General features: G+C 36.8%; 1 protein-coding gene across 1 annotated transcript; it reads right to left on the bottom strand.

The window, feature by feature from the left end:
* Positions 1–3,869: 3,869 nt before the first annotated feature.
* On the bottom strand, positions 3,870–5,356 carry LOC133830805 (ankyrin repeat-containing protein BDA1-like). The gene is made up of 2 exons (XM_062260876.1): positions 4,727–5,356; positions 3,870–4,628 (listed from the first exon to the last, which is right to left on the bottom strand). The coding sequence occupies exons 1-2, from the start codon at positions 5,354–5,356 to the stop codon at positions 3,870–3,872; spliced, it is 1,389 nt and encodes a 462-aa protein (XP_062116860.1).
* Positions 5,357–13,121: the final 7,765 nt, after the last annotated feature.

The raw sequence follows: 13,121 nt of genomic DNA, 5'->3' as shown, positions 1-13,121 counted from the left end.
AGGCGACCGTGCATCGATTCGTGTTTTCCGTATCTACGTGCTGCGACATATCGCCCCCTATAGCTGCGATATATCGGCATACGCTGAATATTTAAACACGAAATTACACATTTTTAGCTAAGTTTGAATGGAGTAAACAACCTTGACTAAGCCCTCAACGTATTCAAAGCTGCTGACTGACCCTATAACATTCAAACTTTACTCCTTATTAAATTTAATCCTAAAAAATACTTAATCCTTAATCACCATTCATAGCATGTGCTTAAAATCCTATTGTTTGATATCTAAACCTTATAGTATAATAAATATAATCCTTAATATCAGTCATATTAATCAACCTTAGGTTGAAATTAATATTCTTAAACTATAGGTTTAACTTAGAAAATCTGTAAGTACTACTATGAGTGTCCAAATAATTCCCGGTCTGAACCAAAAATCCACAGTCACAAAGATAACACTAAACATACTATAATACTACTAAACAATTAGCTAAGTAAAGTTCTTGGACTCTACACTCGACATCTTAGCGAGCCTGATAATCATGTACCATGAAGGGCCAATGATGTAATCGAGCTCCAATAATGCTCGGCCTCGAAAAACTCCCTCCTCGGCTGTGAGGTAGAGGGCTCCCCCATCAGTGAAAACTGCAGATCACCTGGTTTGAAGGCAACTGTCACTTTAAGTTTAGGGTTGAGGGGAATCGGTCTAAGCTTGGTGTCAGGGTCTGGATGAAGGGAGATCCTTAGTCTCTTCCTTTTCCCTTCCTCGACCTCGTCTATCTGACATCGGAAGTGATCTCGAGTGTGCTCTTGCTCACACCTCAGCTCATGTTCGCGAATCAGACGCTGGTTCTGGGCAAACAACGACTCCGGGCTCGGAGTTTTTGGCGAATACGGGATGGCAAGCAACGACCCCCACCGTCTTTCCAGATTCTGTGACATCTAGCAAGAAAGAAAAAATGGTGAGGGCCATGCATGCAAGGAATCAAGAATAACGATCTTGGTCTCGAAAATACTTGGATACGAGATGAGTTCGATTCTGTGGATCCGATTAGTGTCACGACGTGTATTTCACGAAAAAGGGAGGGAAGTGGATTTAATTTTTGAAAATCCTGAAATATCAGGGAAAAAAGGTGGCGGTTATTCAAAAATGGTATTTTTAAAACCAATATTTTGTACCTGATATCTTGGTGTGCAAGATACGTCTTCCAAAATCTGAAAACCAAGAAAAAAGACCATATTTGGGTCTTCCTACATATGAACTGGATTTAGAACCAATAATGTGGGAACCTCATGAACCAAATATCTATCGATCAAAGCATCCTAGTACATCAAACTAAAGAATGAACCAGCACAGTCCCAGAAACTAAAAAGCAACAGAGGCAAAAACTGACGTAAAGAAAAAATAAAATATATTTAAAGCCAAGATCAGATACTTACACACTAAAGATGGTGGTTGCAGGGAAATAGATGATTGAAGAAGACGTTGCAGGTATAGTCTCACGCTCTCGAACAAGCTGATGGTTCTTTGTTTCTTTGGCTGAGAGAACATGTTGAAGCAAATACTTTCTGGGCTTGCCTCTGGTTTTCTCTCCTTTTTTCCTCTGATAAACGTAAAAATGAAAGGAGGAAGACGGCTGGTGTCTTATATATAGACTATCAGAAATTGTAAAAGAGGGATTAATCTGAGCCATTGGCCAGATTCCATATCAAATCTGACGGCTAGGGATAAGTGACATGATAGTGTCGTAAAGGTGGCAGGCGAACAATCGTGGGCAGGTTTCCAAAGTACTCGAGTACCTTGAATAAGCAATACTCAATTGACGCGTGTCCATACTCGAGTATGTGCCATGGTGCGGTTCCCGAAGAAAGTAGTTCAAAAGTTTCCTTCTCATAGGATTCGAACTAATACTTTTGAGGGGGCAAAATGTTACACCCAGATTTCGAGACTTGAGGTTGTGACCTCGAAAGCTGGATTCGTCAGGTGTGAGTTCGCGATAGCTAAAATACATGTTCGTAATCTAGACGCCGAATCTTCAAAGCAGGTGATAACCTCGAAGATGGGTAGCCTTGAAGTCCTTATAAGCTCGAAAAATAGAACAATCGAAGTATATCCATTGTCGGGCAGCCTCGGATCAAGTGGACTGAGCTTGGCATGAGTGTGAGCTCGGAGTAAGGCGGCCTCGGTGGTATTTACCCACTCCGAGCTAGTCTTGGGAAAATAATGCAACTCGTAATTTACTCAGAGACTTAGACTAACATGATGCTGATTGCTGCTCTCGAACGGCTTAATAGGTCACTTGAGGAGACGCAGTCCATGCATTCAAGAGATATTTATTGTTGTAACTTCCCTACAATAAAGAAATATTAACTAGTCGGTTATACGCCCCCTGGTCTTCAGGGGACGTTTCCTTGTATATAGGAGTTACAGGCTTTAAAGCCATTAAATTTATTAATATACAGAATAACTTCCCGAAATGTGTGAGATAGTATTCTGAGATCTCCTCCATAAATAGAGAAGTCATGTACCATTGCAAAGAACCAGAATTTTGTGATCTTGAGAGAACCTCTGGAGAATTCATCCCTGAAGAATTTCCAGAAATTTCCTAAGTTTTAATAACAAAGACTCGTGGACTAGGCAGAGTTAACTGCTGAACCACGTAAAAAGCTCTCCTTGTTTTATTGTGTTATTCTTGCCATAGTTTTTACTGTTTATGTGCTCTACATTTTAAGTTGACGAAAAACGGCGTCAACAGCTTTAATTTTAGATCATATTATTTCATATACATTTTGGTTACCTCAAAAACATATTTGTATAAAATTAGTTCTCTTAATATACCGATTGGTACCTCTAAAAATATGACTTCATTTATAGGTTTTATTATGGTGTCTTATTATATTTAACATACTTTTACATTATCCAAAATTTATTTGTAAAAAATTAGTTATCTTAAGATACTGATTAGTTGCGTTTAAAAATATGACTTCTTTTTTAGGTTATATTATATGGTGTCTTATTATTTAAGAGACCAAAATGTGTATTTTTAATTATAATTCGAAAGCAACTTCTAAGTTTCTTTTCTATTAAGTTAATAAAAAATCTATCGTTACTCACATGTAAATTATTTGAGTGACCACAAAATGTATAAATCTTTTTATTCAAAAGTTACTATGTATTAAGTGAATAAACATTGCACATATAAAAAAAAAATCTCGACTCAGTCTATACCTATAGCCCATCCATATGACAAAATTAGACAAGTTGTACCGAGGACATTGTCAACTCTATACCGAGAACAATGTCATCGGTACAACTTATACCGGGACATATTCAATATCCTCGATAGAAGCTTACCTCTACCGACGCGGTTGTATCGAGAACCTACTACCGAGAACATGTTCTCGGTAGAAGTTGTACCGAGAAAATTCGGGCTTCTACCGACGACATTTGTTCTCGGTACAGGCCTTGTTTTTTGTAGTATTTACCAGCAAATCATATTTAAAATAATTAGAATTGACCGAGGCAAAAATTAATCACTAATTTTTAATATATTTACATAATGATATAAAAAAATATAGTTTTTTTTACAACATAATAAAAGTGATATAGCCAACTAAAATAAAACAAAATACAAGATAACCAAAAGTAAATATGAGAAAAGTACGTCTCATGCATGAAGTTACAACATTCAAGGGACAGAAAGATTAAACGAAGAAAAAAAACTTATTGATGACACTAATAGTGCTCAATAATCTTTAACATGACTCAAGTCTCGTATTAATATTTAATTACACCAATCACTACCAAAGTGGTATTAGACACCATATATATATATATATATATTCTTTCTAATATATATTTGAATTTAATTATGCACGAGAACTACCAAACCATGCCTGCCATTTACGACTGATGAAGTTTTTGCCGTCGTGCAAACATTTTGGCATCCTAAGAACTAAGCGAATTGTGTGCCACGCCCCACAAAGCAGAAATATCCCCCACCAAACATAAGCAAATAGGAGCAAATAGTTTACTTTTTGCTTCATATGATCGGGAGTCACCATTATCATGGCTAAGAGGAAAGAGAAACCCAAAAATGCCAAGGTGACACACAAGGCCAAATTAAAGAGCCTGATGATAGGTGCTCCCGCCATAATCAGAAGTAGGATATTGACTGAAGTAAGGAATGCCAAGCTGTTGAACCATAAGAATAAAGGATAAAGGCTGCTGTAGTCGTCCATATGTGCTAGTACCGAGGTTCCCGCTAAACATGTACGATTTTGGCAATCAAAATCACTTCCAACGCCATTGGTTGTGTTGTACGTTTGTTGCCATACTCCGCCTGGAGGGTTAATTGTGGCCTGAAATGTCATTGACACGATCAAGGTGGCCACCACCATGATTGATCCTTCTACATCTTTCAGCCTTTTACTCTTTAAGTGCTTATAAATCGTATGGAACCACCGGCTTTTAAATGATTTTTTGGCCAACTTCACATCCATCATACGTTGGATTTGGACTGTGTTGAAATCTGTTGCTAGATCATCAACCAGATCAGAGACTTTATGACCTTCGTTGTTCACGATGTCTTTTTCCACCCCATTGATCGAAAGCAAGTACTCTACAGTCTGGATATGTATAATATATACGCACAAGTATAGATAATAGATTTATATCTCACAGAGATTATAAAAATGAATTAATGAATGAGATTAAAAAATTGTACCTCAGATTGCTCCAGCGTGACTGCTAAATGCAAAGCTGTGTTCCCAGTTTCATGCTCTTTGGCGTTGAGGAACTTGGCGGTGTCAGTGTCACGACCCGAGGCTTCCACCAACAGTCTCAGAGCCTCCAAGTGGTTATACCGAACGCATAAATGTAGAGCTGTTTCTCCATTGGGAAGCACCTCAAAAACCGACTCGCTTTGGGCATCAACAAGAAGTTGAATCACATCCACGCGACCTCTCATGGCAGCATAGTGGAGAGGGATTCTTCCATGTTGGTCTTTAACAAAGAAAACATCTTTATTTGCACGCAACAAGGCTCGGGCTATCTCCATGTGCCCCTCGGCGGCAGCCAAGTGAAGAGGTGAGCGTCTTAAGGAGTCCAGCTCCAAAGCAAGCTGCGGCTTCAGCTTCAGAAGCTCTACAGTGAAATCGAGGTGGTTGAGCGCAGCTGATATGTGTAAAGGAGATTCAGTGAAAGTGGTGAGTGAAATTCTAGTCAAGATCAAGGGATCATTTTTTATCAAGGCATTCAAGGTCGCTACCGATCCTTCCTTTGAGGCCTCAAATAAAAGTATTGACCCTGTGATTCTATTATTAGTGTCATCTCTATCAGTCCTGCTCGATTCCATTGTAAACAGAATATGTAGATTAATTAGATATTGTGAAATTAATAAGCAAGAAATATGGGATTAGAAGACAGATCAAGAGAGTGTTGAACTGATTATAGTACGTAGTACAGCCGAGACACTCATATTAAATAGTATTAGTGATGCTTTAGATCCTCTTAAAATAGTATTAGTGTTGAACTGAGTCAAGCTGTCTACAGCCGCCGTTTGACACATTCTCTCCCAGAAAATTGAATCGTTCGGGAAAACCAAAGAAAAATGACAAAAGGGTCGAGAAAAATAAAATTCCTATCTCCCAATTATATATGTATTTCTCCCAATAAGTCACATTCTAATTAACAATTTTTTTTATAAAAAAAAATCTAATTATTAACAATTTTATCACTTTTATAATTTTTGCTACCTATCTAACACTAATAAAAAGCTTGAATTAATGAACAAGTACAATACTATACTGCAAGGAAAACTTAATTAGGTTGAATAACTTTGTTTTTTTCGAAAAAATTCTAATAATGGAACAAAATAATGAAGTCAATATATATAATTAGTCATTGTCTTTAGTATTAAGAACTATGGGCATGCATGTTGGATGAACGCCAAATAAAAAATTACTCTAAATATATTTTAATAATTAAAAATATATATTTTTATTACAACAAATCTCTCTTCCACATCATAATTGGACAACTTTAATTTTATAAAAAAATTGCTCCAATGGCGGGCAACATATCCCACTTTATCAATTCATCATCTTTTTCTCTTAAAATATATATAGTCCCACACTAAAAATGTATTTATATATATATATATCTATTCTATATAATAAGTGTGTAGATAACGGAAATTCTTGTTTTTAACGTTTTTTATTTTTTTAATGTTAACTTTAACGGAATATTCTTATATTTAACATAATATTTTTATATTTAATGGTAGTTTGTAAACACTTAAACTTAAATAAAATAAAATAATTAATTAAAAAAATAAAATAACATATTTTACAATGATAATTATTTAAAAATAATAAATAATTAAACAAATTAAAATATAATATTTTTGAGATATTTTACAATGATAATTATTTAAAAATAATAAAATCATATGTTTTATAACTTAAATAAAATTTAATTAAACTTAAACTCACTTATTAGAATAATATCATATTAAACATATAATATAATCTATTATGAATTAACAACAAATTTTTTTTTTTTTTAAAAACTAGCCAGAAACTTAAATTTAAAATCCACGTATAATATTTAATATTATATTAACATATAATATATAATCTCTTGTTATCACTTCCAAATTAAAAAACTAGAACAAATATAAACTTAAACAAAAATAAATAAATTATTTAATTAAAATATGATATTTATTTAAAATTTATATAATATTAATATAAATAATTAATAAATTCTATAAATAAAACTAAATAAACGTGCATATTGCACGTTATTTGTATATATATATATAAAAAGCAGGGATGATATATTAATTAGTAGAAATAAGTATATGGATATGTGCGTGTGTATATATATATATATATAATGTTATAGATAAGGATCATATATACAGTTTATAAATATCAATTCTTTGTCGTGCTAAGTTTACTTATAAAGTAGTTTGTTTCTTGAAAAAGTAGTTAAAGTGGTTGACTAGTAATCTTGCATTAATATAAATATATTTATTGAAAAATAATAAAATCATATTCAAACATACAAGATGAATATACAGTTTATAAATTTCAATTCTTTGTCGTGCTAAGTTTACTTATAAAGTAGTTTGTTTCTTGAAAAAGTAATTAAAGTGGTTGACTAGTAATCTTGACTCAAACAACCTTCGAAATCTTCATATATTTCTTCTTGTCTTTTTTCTTCTGACGAAAAATATGTTTTTATTGTTGTAGATTTGGAGAAAGATTAGTCTGAAAGAAAATATGGACTTGAATTATCCCATATTTTAATTATCAATGTAAAAATTAATAAACTGCAAAAAATAATTGATTTGTGAACTGCCATATTGGGAAACATTAGACAACAAATCAAAACCCATGAAAATATTAGTGGAAACTAAGGAACAAAATAAAAGTTAAGATTTGAGTAAAGATAACTAAAGGAAACTAAGGAACAATACAGAAATAAACTTGAGAATAAGAAAACCTTTGGATATACTAGAATCGATCTACACCTCGATATTGAAAACACACTTTAAATCTCACTTCCCAAGTGTTTATAAAGCTTAAGATGATAAAACTTTTATCCCAACCCAAGTGTTTATCTCTCTAAAGTATCACTAGCACCTTGGAGGCTCTGAACACAGCTTGAAGAATGAAGAAAATGGTTGTGCATTAGGTCATATTTATACAGTTCAAGGAGTGAAAATATCTCCTTTTGGCTTGAATAAAAATAATAAGTATTAATTGAAAAATATTTGAATAATCGTTCAACAGATGCTTAAGATTCAGTCAAAAACGTTCAAAGGCAAGTCAAGGGGTTAAGGCTATTTTTTAAATTGAAAAACCGAACTTTAAAAAATATGTAGATGGGGCCGATATATCGCCCCTATAGGCGATATATTGCCTCTCCCAGTATTCCTGAGGCTGGTTCGGTCGTTCGTGCAAAGTTGACGTGTTTTTCGTGTCTTCCGTAGGCGATATATCGGCCCCTATAGCTGCGATATATCGGTGTGATGACCCTACTAATTCTAAGACTTAGGACCATTAAAACTACTATCCATAGATGCTACTCTTAAGAAAACATACATATGAATCATTCATAACTTTATTAAAAACAATTAAAGTAAATGTTGAAAATATTTAAATGCGGGGTATGGGATCCCATTGTTTGAAAAATAAAACATAGCTTTGACATAATTAAAATTGGTTACAAAATCAAGTGCGGAAAATACATAGAAAACATAATTAAAAAAAAACCAAAAATGACGTCGTCCTCGAATTGTCACATAGTTCATCAAATCCATCATTCCTCAATACACAATCCCAAGCTACCAAGAATCTTTCCACCGCCATAACTATTTTCCTGTACATAAAAACATAAAGGAATGAGCCTAATGCACAACAAGGAAAATCTACTAAAAGCATAACACATAAACATAAGCATAAACATATTACTATAAAAACATATACCATAAAGGACTACTATAATAATGGTCGTTAAGACATATGATAAACCATCTATTTTCCCTGTCTAATATCTGAGGTAGTTTAAATCACATGATAGTGTATGATAACCCATCTAGGTCCTCTGTCTAATATCTGAGGTAGGGTAAATCATAACTCTAAAACGTAACATAACATAAAATAACATATGACATAATATAACATACAAACATACAAGATCTATCCTATTTTCCTTACCAATACCGGGATGTAAGAACAAAGACGAGATTTTTGGAACACTCCTAAAATCAACGATAAGAAGAAGGCGAGTATTATTTCTAAAAGAAAAAGATGACTAAGAAATGAACTAACCCACCAAAATGAAGAGCTTACCGAAAGGAAACCTTAAGTTCAAAGAACTTAAATACCTAATCAAGATTTGAAAACAATAAGTGAGAATCTGAATGAAAACTAAAGAAAGCTTAAAGGATTGAACTGAAAGGAACTTAAGATTGAGAATACCTTTGAATGTATAGAACCAAACTACACCTCGATATCGAATATCACATTATTATCCTTAATTTCCAAGTGTTTTAAAGCTTAAAATGATAAAGCTTATAAGCCCAACCTAAGTGTTTACACTCTATAGCAATCACAGCAGCTTGAAGGCTCTGAACACAGCTTGAAGTATGAAAGAAATGGCTGGGTACTAGGTCCTATTTATAGAATTCAAGAATGAAAAGATCTTCTTTTAGCTTGAATAAAAATAATGAATATTAAATTGAAAAACATTTGAATAATCGTTCAGCAGAGGCTGAAGACTCGATCAAAACGTTCAGAGGCTTGCTAAGAGGTTAAGGATTAAAATGAGCTCGGTTTCAAAAACTTTTAAAAACTCATCCCTAGGGCCGATATATCGCCCATTATAGGCGATATATCGCCTGGGCTCATATTCCGAGGGTCCGTCAATACGTTTGTGCAAAGTTCACGTGTTTTTTGTATTCCTTATGTTGTGATACATCGGCTTCTAGGCTGCGATATATCAGCATACATGAATATATTAAACATGTAATTGTACATTTTTAGCTTAATTTGATATGATAAAACAAATGGACTGAATACTACGAGATTCCAGCAGGTTCTAGAAGAGTCTAGTGCTTCTGAAAACCTTTATTTTTGAATAAAATACTTAAATCCTCAAATAATCATGGTGATGAGACATGTCATGCTCTTATTGGTCATGGAAGATTCTAGGGTTTTCTTAAATTTTCTTTTTATTAAACTATAGCTAAATCCTTAAATAAACCTGCACATGACAAGTGTCATGTTCTTATTTGTTAACCGAGATTTTCGGCAACTATATTAATGAATGATATTTACTAATAATAATAATGAAAATGGAAGATCGACACGAGGTTTTTACGTGGTTGGGGCGTTAACTAGCCTTAGTCTACGAGTCCATATATTAGAGCTAGAAGAAGCTTTTACAATGGAGTTTTCTAACTATATCTGAACAGAGTTTCTGTCTTCTCTCTCTTTTTTCTCTCTCCTCCCCTTTTACATTGTTCTATAGCTTATATTTATAAGCTGAGGGGGACACCGGGTCTGGGCCGGATCCGACCCGGGCCCATCAGAGGAATGTGCACAAGAGGCCTTTCTAGTGGAGGCCCAATATAAAAAGGTATACAAAACACAAAATTCAAACCAGCTAAGGCCCAATTAGTTGACCTGAGACACAAGCCTTCGCCCGACAAAACGGCACTTTGGCTCTGACCACTTCGAGTCACGAGGCTGATTCAGGAGACAAGACCGGTCAGGGTTCATGGCTGCGCAGTCCTGACACACCAGTGGACAATCCCAAGGCGACCTTTTCTACAGGCGAAAAGTGGGGGGACAACGCCCACGCGAAATGAGGCGGTTTCAGGATCCTGGACGCCTGGCCCTTCAATTGGGGAGGAGGTGACCCAGGTATGTTTACCTTTGGCCCACTCCAATAACCTCGGGCCCGGACCATACTAGGCTCCGGGACAAGAATGTGTAGGCCGCGACGGTCCGGGCGCTATGGACATCGTCGGGACCGTTCAAGCTGAAGGAGAATCCGGAGGGACGTCCCGGACCCCTCCAAGCGGGCCCTGTAGTGCCCCGAATTCTCCGTTGTGTTTAACGGCGTGAACAGTAGGCCGGGAGGGCCATACTTGTTTAATTATGCTATTAATTGATTAAATGCATGTATATGTTGATTATATTATTATATGATGTGAAATGCATGCATGTGAGTCCATATTTTTATCCACAGGGGTGTGATGGTAATTTGGCCTGTTGAGGGTAAATTGATTATTTGTTCATATGTTGGTGATATAATTTGAGACCACATTATGATGTGGGTTTGTTCGAGCTATTTGGCATGAGACGATCAAGGAATGTTAAATATCGGTTTGGTCATAACGGGCTTAAGCTCGGGGCTCGGGGCTCGGGGTGAGTCTCGGGGTACTTTTAATGATTAGAGTGTTACCGGGTATTAAAGGGTAATGGGAGGTGAAATATTGGTGTTTGAGAATATTGAGATTAGCGGGAATTGGGAAGCGTTAATTATCATTAACGGTGTAGGTGGAAAATGTCAAAATTACCCTTGAAGTGGTTATAGGAGCTTTATTATACCTGGGGGTATAATGGTCTTTTGTGTTATGGATATATATGATGTATGGGTGGCTGTAAAACAAAACCCAAAACAGAGTTTGCTTCATCCTTCCCGTACCTTCCCTTCTCTTCATTTTCTTTGCTTCTCCTTTGGAGATTTTGGGCTCATGGGGTGGAACTAAGCTAGGAAATCAAGGGGCTTAAGCTATAGACTTGGTTCAGCCATTGGAGAGGGTTCAATTCCAGGTTTGAGGTGAGTTTTATCCATTGTTTTACTAGTTTTGCTCTGTTTTCGTTCATGGATTTCAGCTCTTGATTTAGGTGTGGAAAGTTGGAATTAAGGGGAGTTCTTGGGATGTTTTACTTGGGTTACGATGAGGGATAGCTATGGGTGATGTTTGGTGGTTTAAATGGGTGTTTGAGAGAGGTTTGGGTGGTGTTTAAATTGGGTTTGAAGGGTTGGTTCTAAGAGAAATCGTAGAGGAAGAAAAACAGGGGTTTTGGCTGAACTGGGCGTTGCGCCGCGGCATGACCAGGGTGAGCCGCGGCCCCTGGGAGCTGCTGGGTTTAGGCGCCTCTGTTTGAGGGGCGGGCTGCGGCATGGCCAAGGAGGGCCGCGGCCCTTAAGGAATTTTTGGCCAAAGTGAGCTTTTTAGCATGGGGATTCAAGCTTAAGGCCTCGGGAATGAACCTACTACCCGGTTGAGTAGTGTTTGAGGTCCCGGAGGTTATGTTTTGGTTTGGGAACCTTTTATTATTCATTTTATTGATGGAATCCCATAATTTGGTTATGACCAGGTAACCGCTAAAGGACCCAAAAGTCGTTCGTTCTCAGGGTCACTCTTTTTCGAACCAGAGGTAAGAAAACTGCACCCCAAGCGTGACATGCATGGATAATTGTAAGGCATGTTGATTGTGTAATATGGACACGGATTGAATATGAATGCTTAGCGTATGTTGTTCGCTTGTGCATAGCACTGACTAATTAGTCAGGTTTGGCAAAGGTGCTAGTATCAACTGTGAAGCTGTGACTGATTAGTCAGGTTCGGCAGTGGTACTGGGCACTGGTCACGTTGCACTGACTTGTCAGTCAGAATTGGCAAAGGTGTTAGTGTCAGCTGAGAAGCTGTGACTTATTAGTCAAGTTCGGCGGTGATACTGGACACTGGTCACCTAGCACTGACTTATTAGTCAAGGATGGACTTAGCGTGGTTCACGCAAGCCAATGGAGATTAGATCTAATCGATTATTAGCATTGAATGACTCAAGGAGCATTAATGCCTGACCGACCCTGAGGGTCGATGAACAAACAGAGCTTGGAGGCTAGTGGCTCACTTAACAGCCACTCTCCCGCTAGAAAAGAGTGATGCTCATTTTCTTGTTGAAAGCTTTGTGTTCAGTGTGATTATAATGATAATCATTTGATAATGTTTATGAGAAGTGTTATGTTTTCTTGCTGGGCTTTGGCTCATGGGTGCTATGTGGTGCAGGTAAAGGGAAAGAAAAGCTCACCTAGCCTCGAGTGGAGAGCTGACGGGGTGTTGTGTACATATGCGGCCGCTTGACCACCACGGCCAAGGCGTTCTCAGAGGAACTAGGGGGTTTACCCTATTTTTTCCGCTTAGGTCGGCGGGATTGTAAATTTAAAACTGTAATGACCATTTTGAACTGAGAACCACTTGTAAATGTTTTGTTTAGCTCTGCAGAGCAGTATGTAATAAAATCTCCATTTCCTTTTTGTTGGTTTTATGCCTTAACCTGTTAATTATACTTAGAGCACGTTTTTTACCAAAGGACTCAGGTAGTGAGTCAAATTTCCGGTCCACCGTTCACCGTAACTGTTCTGGGGTAGCCAGGGCGTTACAGGCCCAGTCTAGAGTCCCTGTCCGTACCAGTCCCCTTGGGTGATAGTCAAACCAAGGGACCTTGGGCCAGGCCCAAATGCCGAGTCGGTCCTCTGACCGTGGGCCAGGGCGAAGGCCCAAAGCCGTTCCAGGAAATGGGGATAACATT

Source organism: Humulus lupulus, chromosome 4 (genome assembly GCF_963169125.1).
Source record: "Humulus lupulus chromosome 4, drHumLupu1.1, whole genome shotgun sequence".
NCBI classification, from domain to species: domain Eukaryota; kingdom Viridiplantae; phylum Streptophyta; class Magnoliopsida; order Rosales; family Cannabaceae; genus Humulus; species Humulus lupulus.
This window is presented reverse-complemented; position numbering and strand designations above follow the sequence as displayed.